The sequence below is a fragment of the Opisthocomus hoazin genome, chromosome 10 (assembly GCF_030867145.1).
Source record: "Opisthocomus hoazin isolate bOpiHoa1 chromosome 10, bOpiHoa1.hap1, whole genome shotgun sequence".
NCBI classification, from domain to species: Eukaryota; Metazoa; Chordata; class Aves; order Opisthocomiformes; family Opisthocomidae; genus Opisthocomus; species Opisthocomus hoazin.
In genome coordinates, this window is record NC_134423.1 from 13,384,334 (window position 1) to 13,403,124 (window position 18,791).

Here is an 18,791-nt window from a genome sequence, read left to right on the forward strand (position 1 = left end):
CTATAAGATGTTTCCTGTCTTGCCATTCTATTTAAGTAAATCCCTTTGTCTGTCATGCTTTCCATATACTTTTTCTTTCATGTATCATTTATTTGCATGTCTCAATTGGTATCTGACCTTTGTAAAAAAAAAAAATCAAATTATTTACTGCTTGCTGTTTTCTAAAGAACTTTACTACACTGCTCCCCAGACCCCAGCATCCTCAGAAGCTTTTGCAGAAGGGATAATCATTCCATTTGAAATACAAACTCATTTCAGGTAAGCTAATAACTATTTGAGGTTTGTTTAAAAAAAAAAAAGTTTGTCAAATCACACAGGAAGATTTAAAGAGAACACATAAAGCACTATGTAATTCTGTGGTCCCCCACCGCACCACCTGGATCAGCTCCAGCACAGAAGACAACATTTATTGCATTAAGAAGCAATCTTGAACACTTTTTTTAACACCTATACTACAGATTAGAAGGTTCAATGAAAAAAGTGAAATCTCAGTTTTATTTCAAAGGCTTTTTTAAAATACTGTTAGAGAAGCCTTAAAGACATCTGCCCCCAATATTAAGTTTCAGACAGCAAAGCTGGGAGAGCTATCGGTCAGATCCGACCTTGGCTGCCAGGTACTCACCGAGTTTGGGTAGTTCAGATAGCAGATCTGACAAGGCATATCCTGGGCTGATGACCTTGTGTTCATCTGGCGTGTTCGAGATTTTTTACTTGGATTAATTACATGACACTCTGCAAAGAGCTTCTCCAAGTTGCCATCAAAGTACCTGCATAACACACACAAGAGAATGAAAAATTAACTACCTCCCCTGTAAGTCATTTTTCAATTTCTATTTGGAAGTTGAATGTACTGAGTTGGTTTTAATACTTCAAAAAGCTCACACACCCACAACTTTTAACAAACTCTTCAGTAACATCCAGGGCTACAAGGATGATGAGGGGACTGGAGCATCTCTCCTACGAGGAGAGGCTGAGGGAGCTGGGCTTGTTCAGCCTGGAGAAGAGAAGGCTGAGAGGGGACCTCATAAATGCTTATAAATATCTGCAGGGTGGGTGTCAGGGTGATGGGGCCAGGCTCTTTCCAGTGGTGCCCAGTGACAGCACAAGGGACAACGGGCACAAACTGAAGCAGAGGAAGTTCCGCCTAAATATGAGGAAGAACTTCTTCACTGTGAGGGTGATGGAGCCCTGGCACAGGCTGCCCAGGGACGCTGTGGAGTCTCCTTCTCTGGAGATATTCAAGACCCGCTTGGACGCAGTCCTGTGCAGCCTGCTCTGGGTGACCCTGCTTCGGCAGGGTGGTTGGACTGGGTGACCCACAGAGGTCCCTTCCAACCCCTAACATTCTGTGAACAAAACACAACACAGCCCTGATTATAGAGGTGAATATTGGACAACTACATCGTTTCAGAGATTTAGGCCCAAACTGCACATCCCCGAAAATTCAGGCACCTTCAGTTCTTCAGCTGCATTTCAAGTAATTCATGATTCTCCACAGTGATTTCTTTGCATTAAAGCTCCAGGACAGGAAACTGAAGCAAGAACGTCTTAATTCACAGTCCAGGCATCAAGACACCTTCCTAAAGCACAGGTTTGACGCCCACAGGTTCAATTCTCTTTTCAGCTTAAGCCTTCCATTTTCCCCTAATATTCTAATGACTGAAACATTAAAGAGGAGGCAGGAAGCAGCAAACAGACATGGTTCGTGATTCAGCAGGTCCCTAGTTCCTGTACTTCACATTTTCCTCTGTGTACTCAGTCTACATTAAGTGTGCCCCAAAGAGGTCTTGACTTCAATTTTGGCTCTTCCTTCTCCGCTCTAAGGAGCAATGCGTCAGCCAGGTCAGATACTCGGTTCAGCTGACAGAGCACTTACACATGGCTACCAATCCCCAATTAAGGCAACTGCAGCACTGTGCTTCAAACACTTCAGGCGCCTCCAGAGCTTGGGAACAACTGCTGCTAGGTCTGGACTCTGATCGCCAGTTCGACTAGTCCAATTTCACACTAAACACCTTGCCCATGTCCAAAGCCTGCACAGTCTACTACTTGGGCCAAAAATCCTAGCCATTTCAGTATCTTTCTGTTTCAAGTCAACCTGAGATATTTTAACAACCTCCTAAGAAAATCCAATTCCAAGTTTGCAGTGCTTCCAAAGATTTGATATCTCACAGAAGGGGGGATGCAAAATTGGTTGGGAGGAGATGAAAGACCACTTTCTATTTCCTGTTCCCTTAAGAAAAAAAAATAGGTTTGGGTTACAGTCTTACAGAAAGCTCTTCAGCTTGGTGAGGAGGGCCAGTTTTGAAAGAACCATTAGTAGGCAAGTCAGCCTGTATCCACTATCAAGACACCACATATCTTTCTCCAGCCTGCAGCAGCTGCAAAGAGCTAATCAAATCTGATAATTAACCAGCTAACCTTGCCTACATGTACATCCCCACTCAACGTCAGCAAACCAGTCATTCCCCTCCCCCTCACCAGCAAGTTAAATCCAAACAAGGTGGAATCCACCATGAGGGAGGAAACAACCCCACAAAACACATTTGACCATACCGCAGTCACATTTAAGGCCATCGAATTTACTCCCAGCACACGACTGTCCCTGGAGCTAAGCAAGCAGGCAAGGCTGAAGTTAGAATCCTTACAAGGCATACATTTAAGCTAATCACAAAACAGAATGAAAAAAAAAATCTGCTGTCCACCAACAGATAGAAGAGAACCAAGACTTTCTGCTGGGGAAAGAAGTTACTAGGTGTGTCTCCAAAATGTGGGACTAGGCCTGGTATACAACATCTAAGCACAACGCCTCTGGCTAGATCGTCTTATCCCGCAGTATTCCCAAAAAGTCCCAAATCCATAGCAGCTCTCTTGCAGCACTACCTACCGACAAGACTTGACTTACAGTTTAAAAGGGTTAATTTCACTGCTGGTTCATATGTTTCTTAATGCAGCTCACACACTTTAGATCTTAATTTTCAAGATGCTGAACTTTGAGGGTAGTGGTGACTTCTGGCATTGCAGTGTACACGAGGCTTTGCCACTGTTCTTCAATGTTAGCTCAGGGATTTAACGCAACCAAGTTATTTGCCTTCAGGATTACTTATATGTATAAAATTTTAGCAAGTGAATCCAGTGCAGTCCCATTATAGGCAGTATGTGTTTATTAAAGAGTCATAGATAAATATTAACTTCACAAAATGTTTCCAGCCTTCAAATTGTTCTTACACACAGCACGATCAGTGTAGGACATCCTCCGTTTAAAAAGAGCAGACAAAGAGTTGGGTGTGATGTTTGCAAAGAAAATAGTTTTGAAGACAAATGCTATGATGCAACTTTAATACCGGCATTCATGGTCAGCTAAATACTTATGGAAATACCAGAGATACTTGTCATGGTGGGCTGTTTTTAAGGGTGCATATCCACATCAGGAATTTGACTTCACCACTTGCACCAGCCAGTTCTACTTTTTACAAAATCTCTGCAGAAGTTATTCTTCTGAGCCATGACACCTACTGCCCTACACCAAGAAATATGGACAGAAAGTCACCAGCAACTGCTTTTCACCTATTCCTTTTTACCTATTCCCTCTAAATACCAACGGGTAACTAATTCAAAACAACCGTTTCCTACCCAGGCTTTCAGTAGTTTCCCAGTAACAGACACAAAAAATAAGTGATTTGACATTGTGTGTTTCTTGGGGCTAAAGGCTAGAAGTAAGACACGTAGCTTGGAGTCCTCACCCAGTTTAAACATTTCCAAAGCGCCAATATACCACAAAGCATGCAGGTGCTTACATTTTGGTAAGTCACAGCTCATATGAAATGGTTTCCATCTCAGAAGTGCCTGGTTTCTCCTACACTTACAGAGGAGGAGCAAATGAGACAGCTGAGGCTCTCAGCCAGGGCCACGCAGAGGACGGAGAAGAATCTAAGAAAAAAGACTAAGTTTTGCCTTTTAACTCTGCTGCACTCTTAATTCTTACAGTATTCACTCTCCTCTTTGGGACTGCCACTTGTAAACCTCACCAGTGTTGAGGAGAAACAGGGTGTTGGGTATTCCTCCTTCCCCATGCTGTTTTCTTTAAATGCATTTGCTTTCTTTGCTGTGCCAGGATGCACTGACCAAGTAATTTCCACAACTGTTTATATATACGTGTTTCAGAGTCTTGCTGTCACTGGTCAGTAAGAAAATATGAATTCTAGAAAATGCAGAAGAAAGCCTGGATCTCTGAAAACACACAGTTGCAAGGGTACTGCAGAGTAAAGTGCAACACCTCTCTAGCTGCTCCACCACTTCTTACACAAATACCCAAGGGCCCAGCCAAAACACTGTTCCAGTTCCTTCAATGGTTAGGAAGTACTCGTAATTCCTATTACCACACCTTTTTTCCACTGTTTAAGCATCAACACAGACCATTCATTCAAGCAGATCTCCCTCTGCTCTTCCCATGTTCTTCCATCAAAGGATTCACAGGCAGCAGCTGTAGCACCCTTTCCCAACACAGCAGATCATCTCACACAACATTTCTCCACTTCCTTGTCCCAGCAAACCTTCTCAACCACTGGTTTCCATTTCCATTCATCCTCCTTGAACCAAAGGAGGCGAAAACAAATGCAATCTCAGTTGGAGATTTCACTACAAACTCACCTGCACTTCCCCTGAGGACCAAATGCATCAAATCTTTTTGGCAGGGGGATCAAGCTGTCAGCTTCCTTATTTCCTCAAGATTTCTTCCTGCTGTTAGTAACAGCCTAATCACAATTTTCTAGACATAATCGAATCCTATCCAAGGGAGTACCAAAGATAAAAAGCCTTTTCACTGGGGAAAAAAAGCTTCTACTGGACACTTTGGGATACTTACTTTGGTGAAAGAGCATTTGTGAACGTCACATAATCACCATATTTGCAGTAGAAGATATCCTCATACCAAAAACTCTGCCATACAAATTTTTCACCTGTTCAGCCTCTGCTGACTAGTGTTAAGCACTTATTTGCCCAAAGGAAAGCACACGACCAGGTACCTACAGAGAGGAGTCAGACCTTGAATGCACAAGGAAGAGGCAATATGGGCTAGCAGCCAAGCCACCAGGGCCGTCCTGGCATCCATCGTCTGCTCAGAGGGAAGGCGAACATGAGGCCAGCGAGATAAGCACCTACAACGGACTGCAAGACCTCTCTCTGTACCTCCAGGGATTAATCTGGACCTTTGGCTACACGCTGAACTACTATTCGTTTTAAAAAGTGCCCAGGAGAAGGCACATGAAGTGGGAGAGCTGCATTTTAGTCTCTTCATCATGAACAGATTCGTCCCCAAAGTTCCCCTCAGAAGGGACAGACACCACCAGCCATAGTAAAATTTGAAGGTAATCAAGATAACATTACAGGCTAAAGCACTTCCTTCACTTAATTCTGAGGTTCTCTGGTTGATCTGCACCTGCTAGTCTCCTGCCTCTATTAACCAAGCTTGTGAGACAAAGAGGAAAACATAGTATTTAACATCTTTATTCTCCAAAATGCATGCAGCACATCAGAAGCTGAACTCAAGTACTTCCTCCAGCACCCACTTCCATCATTCAAACAAGCCCACCCCAAAACAATAACTTTGCTTTTGGACACAGTCAAATAATTAATGTTTCACCAGTGGATAGGGCACTTATTCAATTGTGGGTATTACTCCATTGTAAGTGGAATAAATTCCTCTAACATATCTACCCCTCTTAATAGCACCATGCAATTATTCCACGACAAGGCTGGCACAGACAGTAACCTGCTTATTAAAAATATACATAACAATACACAAAAGCAATGAAGATGTTTTCATGTTCTAAAATGTGGAAATTTTCTTCTCAAGCTCAGACCTCATCACACTCACTTCTCAAAAAAGAAGCCACTTTATCTGGTGTACTACAGGCGAAGTTTGATCATGCTGACTCATGATGAATTAAGGTAAAACGGACACTGGTGAGGTAAATACACACCATTAAGCAACTGAGTTCAAGCTCTGACTTGGTGTGAAATCAAGCACCAAAAATTGCACCCAAACATTACACATTAGACACATCCAGACTGGAGGCAACAACAGGAATTTTCTGGGAAGTCTTTCTAATGGTTATTAGGAGTAAAAGGCCAAATTTACACCAGTTCAAGTGTTTAAAGTAAGAGTCCCCTAGCAAAAAAACTGTTGCAGAAGGTGGACTCACTCAGCATGAAAGAGCGCTGCGTGTGAGCACTTTCACTGGTTGCCCACGAGCAGTGCAACAGCAGCAGTCACCCACCGGCTCCCCAGCCCGAGCACAAGCCCCAGGCCAGACTCTGCCTGGGTTTAGCCCACACAGCATTGGGTGCCCACCGACGGGGGCGAGCCAGCACATAAGTTTAGCTATTAGCAAGCTGGAGATTTCAGACATAAGACTTTTTTTGGGTCAGATGCTGAAGACACAGGGAACAGACAGTGCTATTTTCAAGTAAAAAGTTTGGGGGTTTTCCCCTTTAAAAAAAAAGTAGCATTTAAATTTAATTTCTTGCCTGATTAGAGCATGCCTCTCCACCATGAATGCTTCCCAGTGTTTTTCAGCTCGTTTACACTAGCACAATGCTGCAAGGTTTGTTGGAAACACACACAGCCAAGCAAGTCTCAAAGCGATCTCTGTTACAGAAGCATAACCCAGTCTAAATTTGGGCTTAATCAGCTCATCACTTTCGTCTGAATGAGAACCACCTCTATTTTAGCACAACAATGTGATCTGTGGCTAGCTCAAGGCATCATTTCCAGCTCTATCACCATTTCAGACTGACCATTTTGCATCCTGGCTACTGAAGTGTCCACCTGCCTCCCACCCTTGCCTTCGTCTCTGCTTTAACCCAGCTGAGCATCAGCAGACCGCTGCAAAGGGCTTTGTGGAAGCTATTTGGTGACAAAATGACAGAAAGTAGCACCAGCTACTTGAGAAAAATGTTTTGATATTTTTCTAATACAACAGCACATCAGCACCCAAACTAACTAGGGTGCAATAGGTCTGCATGAGCAAGGGTCACGTATTACATTACTCACAGGGGTAGTCCTATAGAATTATGGTAAGTATTTTAATGAATATGTACCAAGAGTAAATGTTTACCTGTGGACTTTGTAAATATTTACATGTACTTAAAGTGTTTTGCTTGGAAACTGTAAAAGCCTTAACAATAACGCCTCACATAGAAGTGGCTGACACCTTCCCCTTTGAAAAAACCCACAGCCCAGTATTTTTTTAATTTTTTTTTAATTGATGGAAGTTTTAACAAACAAGCTTTCAGTGAGGAGGGGAAAAAAAACTATTGAATAATGGGATGACACTTTAGTACACTTAAGCAGAGGTACCTCAAAGTGAGATGGAGAGAGTCAAGAAGAGTGAACTGCAGCCTGACCAAAAGAACCAGCACAAGAAAAATCAAACACAGAAGTGAACAGACACACATTAGAGAGAAGGAACTACATCAGAATCCTTAACAGCTGTAGTCAGAGTTAAATCGCCTCAATGCGACTATATTTGTAACAAAGCTTTCACACTTCCAACATTAACTAAAAGAGGTCAATCTCAGCAAAATAAAGCAAAGACTAGGAAGCTTTAAAAAAATACAGTCACTTCAGAAAAAAAAAAATCTAGGCCAAACAAAACATAAGAGAGATACCTGAGCGCCGTCACTAACTGAAAATGTTACACAAAGGGAGCTAAAGGTGTCCTAAATCCATTATCCCAGGAGAGTGGAAATATTTAAGCTCCAAAATTATCTACTAGCAGACTGAAAATCTGTTGCTCTTCCATGCTTGCACCCTGCATGATCCTACACGGGCTCAGCCCCCAGCACAGAGCACCTCTGGGCTGTTAACAGGCATTCATCAACTCAACAGTACTACCAACGGTTGTTTCTGCCCATGGTTTTACAGAGCATCCTGTCTTCTCATACCCTGATCATCGGGCAAAGGAAATGGTAACCAAGAGAAAACTCAGCACCAGGCACAGAGTACTTCTGCCCTAACCCCCAACCACTGGTATCTCTTTATAGTTGTTGCCACCAGCAAAGACCATAACAACCACTAAGCCCCTATACTGCCTATAACAACCACTAAGCCCCTATACACACACACACACTAAAGAAAACCTGGAGCTGCCAAGATGAAGGCAGATTCACTTTACCAGTACCCTTGATCGGTCAAGAACGATATAGTCTCGGCAAGACTAACAAACAAACATGTCAGGAATACACACGCTAGAATGACATGCAAGAGCAGCTAAATCCAAATCCAAAACAGCTACAAGATAACAGGAACCTGTTCCTGCTTGCTTTTTTCCAGAGCCTGTGAAAATCCTGTGCCTGTATGTGTTCAAACTGGAAGGCACTCCTTCCTCCAAGGGGAAATTAACTTCCAAAGCTTCTCTGAAGTCTAATAGGTATTAATAGCATTAAAACAAGGAGTCACTCTTAGCTGGTAAAGGCCGCTAAAGGTAGAAGATTTAGAGCTTACACAAGAGAGCCTCCTTCCACATACTGTGCATTCATCCATTCTAACATTCATCCGGTAACAAACATTTCTTGCAGGTCCAAAGCAAAATTGTGGCTGCATCCTAAAATGGCTGCTTACCTCTCCATCAGCTTCTCTTTATCCCAGTTGAAATGGCTAAGCAGTATTCGAGTAATAGTCGCTGGATTCTAGAGGAGGGGAAAAAAAGAAAAATAATAAATAAGTGCTTGACCAAGTTGGTATACTGTTATGAGAACACCAAGCCAAGTTCTGAATAAACAAATGGGGAAATCAGTGTGTCTGATAACATAATTTGTGCAGACAACAAATGTTAACTAACATATACTGGAAAACAGTTTGAATTGACAAAAATTTTAAAAAAAACCTCTACAAAGGAAAACATCTACGTAAAATCCAAATACAGCTGAAGACTTAAGAACAGATTAGTTACTGCTACCACAACAGATGCTCAAGTGCCACCACTGCCATGTCCAGCGTGCTTACACAGTGTAAACCCATGATATCTGTAAAACGCAGGAAGGGCTAAATGCCATCCGTCCTACCCATTTTTGCCACGAGCTCCACTATTTGCAGAACAAGAATATTCCTTATTCATCCCAGCCCTGACCACCAAAACACCTGGGCTGAAAACTCTCCCAGAAAGTAACCAGCTGCCAGTGCAAGATGATAATGTCCTTTGAAATCTCCAGGTGTTCCCAAAGCACTCCAAGATTCAGAAAATACTACGCAATTATACAACTAAGGAAGAGAATACACCCTAGCAAGATCAGAAAGAGGACCAAAAATAAGAGCTGATTTTCACTTGTACACAAGGTTTTCTTCCAACTGAATGTGTATCATCAGCCAAGGGTTTGGTTATATGAGCCGAGAAGCATAACAAACCATGTGGCTTCTGCTACCCCCCAGAACCATGTTGTAGCTCCCTAAATCCAAGCACTCTCAGCTCAGTTTTAGGACCATTTACATGCAGAGGCAACAGCAAGCGCCAGGAGAGCAGCTATGTGAGCAGCTACATGTACTTTGCCATTTGACACAAAAATGGAAGTTTGCCTTAAGGCAAATTTTCAATGGACACTCTGAAGCTGTTGAGAAGTAGGACATAAACTAGTAATGCGATTTTCTGAGCCCGTGGGCTATAGCTACGACTTGAGGCTGCCAAAAGGCAATGCTTCCACCCAAAACAGCAATCCCACTCCATCCTTAGCCTCAGCCACATGCTTGTAAGTCCTGCTCTCACCAGTCCATGCTAGTACAGCCATCTTATGCTGCAACACCGCAAATCACTGGCTCAGAAATGGATCTTTTTTCACTGAATCAGTTCTCAAATCTGTTCAATTGCCTGACCACAAACAGCTGCATTAGCACAAGGGAAGGACAGCATCTTTCAGCAGCAACATCAACAATATTCACCAAAATAAAGCTCTAGGGTCAAAATGTATGCACAAAGAACTACCCTTGTGGTTTATACTATAAAAAGATGACACTCCTCTCCTTCTGCAGTCTGTTCTTACTCTTATTAATGCCAGCACAGTTTAAGGCAAAATAAGAATTTTTTCCAGCTTAAAAAAACCCATGTGAACAAAAGCAACTTCAGACAGGTTAGACCAGATCCCTGATCCCAGTCCATGTGAAGCCCCATAAACAGCTGGGACAGCAAATCTGCTACACAGTATGGGGCAGAAAAAACAGAAACTGGTATTGCCAAACTCTCTCCATTGTGAAAAAACGGCCCCAGTTCATCTTCAAACAAGTCTCCCAGGCAACACAGATCCAAGCTCCTAACTGCAGCGACACAATGAGGTGCCTGGCTGACAACCACACGCGACTGGCCATGTCGAAAGAGTGAGGAGCATCCCAACCTTCAGCACACTAGCAGGAGTCAGGATAACAGCGCTGCAGCTCCCTGCTAAGGAGTTGGGCCCACTTTCGGGCACATTTTCCCATTTCCTTGCATCAAAAGCAGTGACGGTGCAGCCCTGGGACAAGCTGGACTAGCTCGCTGCTCTGACAGGAGTTCTTTTCCCTTCTCTTCATAGCTCTCAGCCAAAGCAGCAAGCTGATACACCTTGCTGTGCAAACACAATGTGGATACCCTGAGGCAAGGCTCAGACACACTCTTCAAGCAACAGGGTGGTCTTCGCACAGTTTATGTCTCCTACGGAGATCCATCCTCACCTTTTGTCCTGACAGCTGTGCCGAAAAGTGCTCTGCCCGGCCAACGCTGCTTGAGCTGCTGCAGCCATGCAAGAACCACGCTAGACAGCATGGAATCCCATTCAAAGAAAAAAAAACATCTAGATAAAGCTTTTGGATAGCATCTATCCCTCATAAAGCCCAGTGCACAGCTGCACAGAGCCTGAGCCAGCCCTGCAGACAGAGGGGAGCAAGCAGCTGAACTGTTTCAAGTCAGTCCTGCTACCAAGAAGGTGCATGGGAAATGTAAGGGTCTCCTGCACCAAAGGCTATCTCAGCCCAGGGAGGAGGACTGCAGCTTCTTTCAGGACTCTCATTTTTTATCTTTCTAGGTTACTTTGTATTTGGGTCTCCACAACATCTTTTTCTGTAATACTATATATTATGCAGCAGTACCTTAAGTGAGCTATTAGGAGCTCGTTTAACACGCACACTTCCTAGACCAAATCAATGAAAGATGAAAATATACCTTAGTAGAAAAACTGATCTTATCTCTAGATTATCTTGCTTATGATAACAGCTCCTACAGTCAGTATAACTTTTATTTTAAAAAGATTCCCATGGTCTAGAACAAGTCTTGCCTCAAAACCGGGGAAATCTCCTGCTAAACGTTCCAGGCAGACAGCACATCTAGGTTTCTCCATGTAATCCTTCCAGCACTCACACCCATATCGCACCTCACTCGAGCCCCTCGCCCCTGCCACGCTCTAGAGTTACGAACAAGCTTCAGACAGTAAAGCGTGCAGCTCTTCTCAAACACAAGGATTCTTCACTCAGCCTACAGATCTGCCAGGTGTACAAAGAAACAGTATTTTCTTAATTTCTCAAACAATAGCATTAAGAGAGCTTTGCATTAGTCTGAAGTCTTGTCCTACCTTGTGCTACAGCAGCCCACCTGGCCACTGTACTAAGATTTCTGGGAATACCTATGAATTGCTCAATAGGCTAAGAAGCAACTGAGGTAGTGGTCTCTGGCTGACTTTTCTTTTTAAAGATGACAGGTAAGTTCCCCCCGTACTGAAGGAAAAATTATGCCTTATTAATACGGAACTGAAGTGGTCTGCAGTGATTATCAATTGCAACATGGCAAATCCAGCAAATACTGCTCACCAAAGAAGAACAAGAGGGTCTTATTTCATTTGTAGCTTCTCCATTTTCCCAATGAAGTGGCACTGCAGCTTTCCAAAACAAGTTTCCCTAGATCAGACCCCCCCAAGTATACTACCATCACCAAAAGCAAGCTGTTTTCCCACTGCCAACGGCAGTATACAAAACAGCACGTTATTTAGGATGATACTCCAGAGACCGGCACTGTTGGCTCAGTGTATGGTAACACTAACATGGTGTGAAGGGTAGCTTTTACTGGCTCGTTGGGCTTTAGCTTCCTCTACCTACAGCAGTATTTGTTCAACATGTTAATTAACAAAAAAAAGAAAGAAACCCCAGCAGCACGACTAGCTCCTACCAGGGACAGCTGGGCTGACTGCCTTCTCTGCTTGCCACATCCAAGACCTACTATTTAAAACTTAACTAGTGTTTCGCTGATACAGAAGGCAAGGATTCCTACAACCATGCCCTCGCTCATACGCAGTGTGGACAGCAATACGGCCTGAGCCAGCGCTACACAGGGAGGACTGAAGGCAGGGATGGAGGCAGCGCCAACAGGCTTGGTTTGCATCATGTAAACCATAGTTAAACAGAAACACAAAAACCTCTGGCATTAAGGACTGCTCTAATTCAAGGCAAGGCACACCAACAAGGTACAGGTAACTGCTGCTCTGCATTAACTGCTTGCATGCACACGCTTACCTTGCAATTATTTGGGAGCACTTTGGAGAAGTAAATCACGGCATCTACAACAATGAGAAGTTAGCTGCTGCAGAGCAGTTATGTTCTGTAACTCGGTCATAGGGGGTTAAAATGCCACCAAAATAATTCAATGTTTCAACTTGTTTTGACACTGGTTCTGCTACAGCCCCATAGCAGCCCTGCCACTGCTGTACGGGACCTCAGCAATCGCTTTGGACACTCTCTCTGCCCAGCACTGCAAAAATTAATAGCACATTGAAACACCACCAGATTACACAGCACTGGCATATTATAGCTCCTATTCCAAAACTAGACAGGCTTCTCATTTGGCACACAGGATTACTGTCTACGACTCTTACACCACAAAGATTAGTTACAAACAGGCTACGATGCTGCTTAGAAAGGACTAATAATTAGGCTTGAAGCTGCAGCAGGGAGAAGCGTGCATTTACAAAGGGTATTTACTATTTACAAAGAATAATTTTATTAAATAAAGCAGCCAGAAACAGCTAGCAAGGGAAAAGTGAAGTGAACACGTTCAAACACTGTTTTCCTCCAAATGTGGTTTGATGAAAGCTGAAACAGCATATCTAATTTACAACAGCCACCTATTAAATTTTACATGTTGAAGCTGAAGAGGATCACCTAGAGCTCAGGGCAGCAAGCCTGTTGATATCCAGATAGGAAGGAAACCTGAGGAAAGCAGCCATTTTGTTGAAATTCTCAGGGCACTTTAAAGGACTTGCTGTCACAACTATCTCACTAACAAAACATTCGTAATAAAGCTCTGCCCAGAGAGAAACACAGTCAGTCCTTCAGCAGTGATTTTTTTTTTTTTTTTTTAGGTTAACAAACCAGCCAGGTCCCCAGTGTGCTTCAAACAGATCCCACTTCACCACTGCTTTTCACTGGAGGTATTTACACTTACTATCGTTCTTTATGTTGCCATGCTCGGGCACACCAATGCAAGCTGGAGATACAAGCATCAGAAACCCTGCAAAGGTCTGGACTTCTCCAAAGAAGCATTATTAATTGAAATAAAACTCCTTAATTTAATAGAATGTAATTGAACTGGAAATTTGGTCACTAATATCTGAGTTGAATTCTTTATGCTGTCAAACTAAGAAAGTATGAATTGGAAGGAAGAACCTGGATGCACTTAAAAGCATAAATGAACTATAAATGAAAGATTATTAGGACATTAGCTTAAATCAGAATTTCCACGCAGCATAATTTGCTAAATGACATTTTGCAGTACTTGATCCATTCATGTTTTCAGCCATCAAGAAGTGCTGCACGGTTAATTCTTGTATTATTACAGAGAAAAGTGTATTTTAAAATCCAGCTTCTCGTCACATGCTGGGAGTAAGCTCCTGTTTCAATTTCAGCATTCACTGCAGATAAAAACCATTTAAGAACAACTTAAGGTCAGCTCTCCAGCAAAATCCTTTCCCATCTCCTTGAGACATGGTACTGACAAATTCATTTTGTTTCCTTCCATTTCATGGCTGGTTTTGTTTTCTAAACATGGCAGCTTTAGGATGAAAACTGCTGAAATTCAAACTGCAGCATCTATTTCCCAATAGCAGAGGCTTTTTCAGACTCGGTACAGAAATACAAGTTTGATATTGCTTCCAGTTCAGTTTTCTACACAACTGCTTTCGCACTCCTGAATCAAAGCAGACACTCCAGAAACAATGACTTTGCCCAAACCTCACATGTCTGCAAATGCTTCTAACTTCTTCAGTATCCACAGCGATATTCCATGAGTGCCCAAGTGACACAGGACTATATCCAAACTCCCCAGCAGAAGGAAACCAACTGGTTTCACATAAGTTGACAGCAAAGAGTTTTGCCTGGTGGTAACATATCTGCTGGTGGAGGAGCAAAGGGCCATCACGAGAACAGCTCAGAAGCTAACGCCTGCCAGTACAGTGGCACCTAGGGACAGCATGTCACACCGCCACTGTAAATATTTTATCAGCCAAAACCCCAGCCTTTGCCAGTTGTAGAGCACCAAGCAGAAATTCCAGCTGCCCTCCTAGCATGTGCAGGATTGAATGGCATCTCCAAAGCTTGTCACCATGCTCACCACACCATGGAAGGAAGCATTAATAAAACAATAACCAAGATGTCACATTTTATGTTAACAGGGAGAACAAGAGCAACCTCACCATGAACAGGTTTAAAAGATTTCTTGATAAATTGAGCTGCATTTGGCTTGCCTCTGCTGTCAATCTCATCAATGGTCTGGAGACCAGTGTCACCAGAGGTGCTACATGTTTTTCCCCACTGCTCTCCAGATGACTCTAGGCAGGCATGCCCTAAACCTCAAGGCCAATACAAGCTGGCAATATTCAGCTGCACTGTCACTACCAAGCAGGAGCAAAACCTCCCATAACTCTTCAATTACTTCAAAACCAGACAAGTTTGCACACTGACACTCCTTTCTAAAGGACAACAGCTCCTTCTCCGCCCATGGCACAGAATAAGGGCATCCAACACAACAAACTAGGCACTGTACAGCTGCTTCCTTCATCAGGTATTAACAAAGTGGACACGAGCCCAGGCTTCTGCAATAACTAGGGCATCCACTCGGTTTGAACACCACTGCTCTTCACTCGCATCCCTCCTAGCCCCAGACAGGTAACCTCAGACATAAATATACACAGCAGAAAGTGTTTCAGATAAGCTTTTAGCCTGAATCACATTACAGTAAGACTGTCATCGTCAGGTCTGCGTTGTTTTGCAAGTGCACTGAGCAACCTTCATTTGTGAAGATCCATTCACATCTATTCTTTTGGGAGACAATTACAGGAGATCTTGCAAACACAAAACCTCATTTCTAGGAGCTTAATTAAATTCCCACAAACCAAATGTAGAAGAGAAGATACAGGTGTTCAGTATCTCCAGAACTTGATCTTCTAAAGAGGTTATCTTCAAACTTGCTAGTTTTTAAATAACACCACCCGAGCACTCTGAGAAACTGCTGGAAAAATTTCGTGTAATCTAATATTCCCTGGCTTGATTACAAACAGGGCTGTTGTGAGCAGATGAGGACAGCATCTAAACAGATCAGTCCGCCACCACCCATCTATACTCTCCTCTTCTGCCGTCCCCAGTGGCGTGGGAGAGAATCACACCATGGTATGCTTCTGCCATAAGCTATCTCATGGTTTATGGGACCAGTACAACACTCCCAGGTGGAGTGACATACTTCTCATTTTCCAAACATATATTTTGTTATAAACAGTAACAACAAAATCAGTACTATTCAATCCCTGTGCACCCATTGCTGATATGGTCTTTGCATGCTACAGCCCCACTGAAGCCACACTAGGTGACTTTTCCGAATTACCCAGCTCTGAATCACTCAAAAATTTACCTGTTTCCCGCTATTGGCATTTCAAAACAACTCTGCATGAAGCCAGGCTACGTCCTTGTGACAATGCCAATCCTCACTGTCAACCGCTGTCCTCTGGGTGGCATCTACCACTTCACTGTAACTTCCCACCAACACACATAGAGGCTTCAGCTTCCACGTTGATCATCTCCTGAGCTTCCTATATCTTTATCTCATTAACTTCCCTTCACACACCATCTCTTAATTTTGAAGTTTTTTTGTGTGTGGTTTTTTTTTTTTTTTACAAAATTATTGAATTAGTACTATTATGTGATGGCACCAAATGGCAGCTTGATGTTATGATCTCAGTTTGTAGTAGCCTATCTGCACTTTACTGATTGTTTCTTTCTAGCTCTGACGAACATACACCCTTTTAGCAAAGGAAGAGAATAAAAAGCAACTTCAGACAAAACTCTCTGTTACTTCAGTTAATTGGTTCAAGAGACAAATTAAGCAGCCAGCTGCTTTACATTTTCTCCAGGTTTTTTGGAAAGTTTTCAGGTGAATGATTAGGAGCCACAACAAAGACCCATTGTCTATCAAAGCTTTTAAAATCAGAAAAAATACTAAAGCAACAACTCCAGGATAAGTTAACAAATTTGTAAATGCAAAAACTGAATTCACTCTGTAATACTTCTATATAACACAAGTTCAAATGGATTTGCCATCCTGCTCAAGCGTGCTGGGCAGCACTGGCTCTCAGACGACTGCAGAAGCTTCACCAACAACTCAAAACAAATGAAAAACTGCGTATGGGCTACAATCAGGGAAAGAGTTTTCCAATGCTTCATCTACGCTTGCTTCCGTACCAGGAGATCTACGGTTTGATGACAGGATACAGAGAGATGACAACCATTATTTTATACATTTAATTTTAAGAACATTTTGACTTCTACTTCCTTTTCCTACAGTTCCGGAGTATAAAGTCAACCCTTTAAAGCACAAAGACCCACAGCTACAGGGGCCCTGTGAATTCAAGCAAGTTATGCCGCTGTGCACTCCTTGAGGACTACATAACAAGAGGTCTCCTAATGTACACGCTTTCACAAACTATTTCTCACTTCCAGTTCTTGTAGATGAAGGAACACTACTGTTCTACTGCCAACAAAGGCAACATCACCCAAAGTATTTCCCTCCTCCTGGTGTCTCCTACCACAAGAAATCCCAATGTACGAGCAAAAGCTCAGCAAATCTGTGTAAGCAACATGAGCCACAGCTATAGTTTCCAGAGCTGCTGCTGAGCGACTATAGCTGACATACTGAGAGAGAACCAGAGTGGGAGCACATGGGTGCCAGAGCACATTTCAGAATGGGTTTATTCAACCCATTGCTTCCCACTCATGGATTTGCAAAGACTTGCTTTAAAAGAGTAGGAGAAGGTGATGGCATCATTTCCATATTTACTATTTCAGTAACTTCTTAATATCTCTCGTTGTGGAGGAAGAAAACAGCACACAGCACAGCAGCTAGTCTGTGGACAGGGTGATATTAAAAGCCTCGTGTGCTTTTAATATCCCAAAAGAGTTTTGACTACTCTGAATGTAAAGGACCTGCAGGTTCATCCTGGTGGAGCCTCAGTCCCCAGTAATAACCAATCTCCCCCTCACGCCAAACCTTCAGTCAACATCTAGCGCCTCACAGCATTGCTTCTGACAGGATGAGCAATCAATGAAAGAGGTCTGTTTAGAAAAAGCAGTAACAGACCTCTGTTTCCCAATCACAAACAACACGTAGTCACCTTCCCTGCTCATCCATAGAGTACTACTTGCACAAGGAGTGTCCACAAAGCATATTTCAGCCGCCTTCCCTCTTGACATTATACACCACCACTCTTCCAGACCCTCAGGCTCCATTTTTCTCCCATTACACTTCATTTTGATCTGCCAGATAGTTACTGCACTGTTCCTACACATGTACCACAAACAGAACTAACTCCATCAAACAGGAAAACCATTGGCTTTCCCCAGATCACAAGCATCCCCAATGGCAGAAAGAATCCGTCTCTCAGACCAGCAGTCTCTAGAAGACTAGAAAAGACACACAGGCATGGAATCAATTGTCTCAAACCAGTATGACAACTCACTAATGCCAGGCTTGAAGAAAATGTACTATGTTGGTTCAAGTGGAATGCAAAAGTACATTTTGCCACAAAAAGCCACAATGATGCTGAATGAAGGCAGAGGAGTTTAGTGACTGGGCACTACATACCAAAATCCCTTGGCTTAGCCCATGGGCACTGGCTGACCATAATCAGCTAAGAAGTCTCCTCCCTTACACATGACTTCATAGACACCGAGGAAGACTGCAGAAAATTCAGCAGCTTAGCATTGCACCAGCTCTATTTTTTGCCAGTGAGATAAAGTAACAGCTACTTAGCTTATTATTTTACTTTGACACAGGGCAGTAAAACATGCTCTCCAGAGCCTGCTCCTAAAAGTTGCATCCCATTGCCACCAGACCACGAAAGAGCAGCTCTGAAAGTATTTGTTTCAGCAGCAACACCAGTTCATGCAATCGCTGGCTCCTGGGGCTGCTGCTGACCACTCAGTGATGGGAGCACAATTGCTTGCGCAGCTACAAGTGAACCACATAGAGGAACTGACCTGGGTTAAGGGGATCAGTGGTTTATTTTAACCCAGAGCAGGATCACCATGCGGCCAGACGGCTGAGTTTGCACAACTCAGACACCAGGGACTTGCTTTCAAGAAGCTTGTTTGTGAAATCGGTCTGAGTGCCACACCTCAGGCATGTCAAAGTTGGGTCTTCCCCATGTCAACAGACTCTCCAAATCACAGAATGGTTTGGGTTGGAAGGGACCTTTAAGATCATCTGGTTCCAATCCCCCTGCCATGCGCAGGGATA

The 18,791-nt window shown here is 43.1% G+C and overlaps 1 protein-coding gene across 1 annotated transcript in view; it reads right to left on the reverse strand.

Moving 5' to 3' along the window:
- Positions 1-18,791, reverse strand: part of ARIH1 (ariadne RBR E3 ubiquitin protein ligase 1) — a 60,646-nt gene that overhangs the window by 26,276 nt on the left and 15,579 nt on the right. Inside the window, exons 2-3 of the mRNA XM_075431457.1 lie at positions 8,624-8,691; positions 623-767 (exon numbers count right to left, since the gene is read on the reverse strand). Of these exons, the coding sequence (XP_075287572.1) occupies positions 623-767; positions 8,624-8,691 (213 nt within the window). The remainder of the gene's footprint in view (positions 1-622; positions 768-8,623; positions 8,692-18,791) is intronic.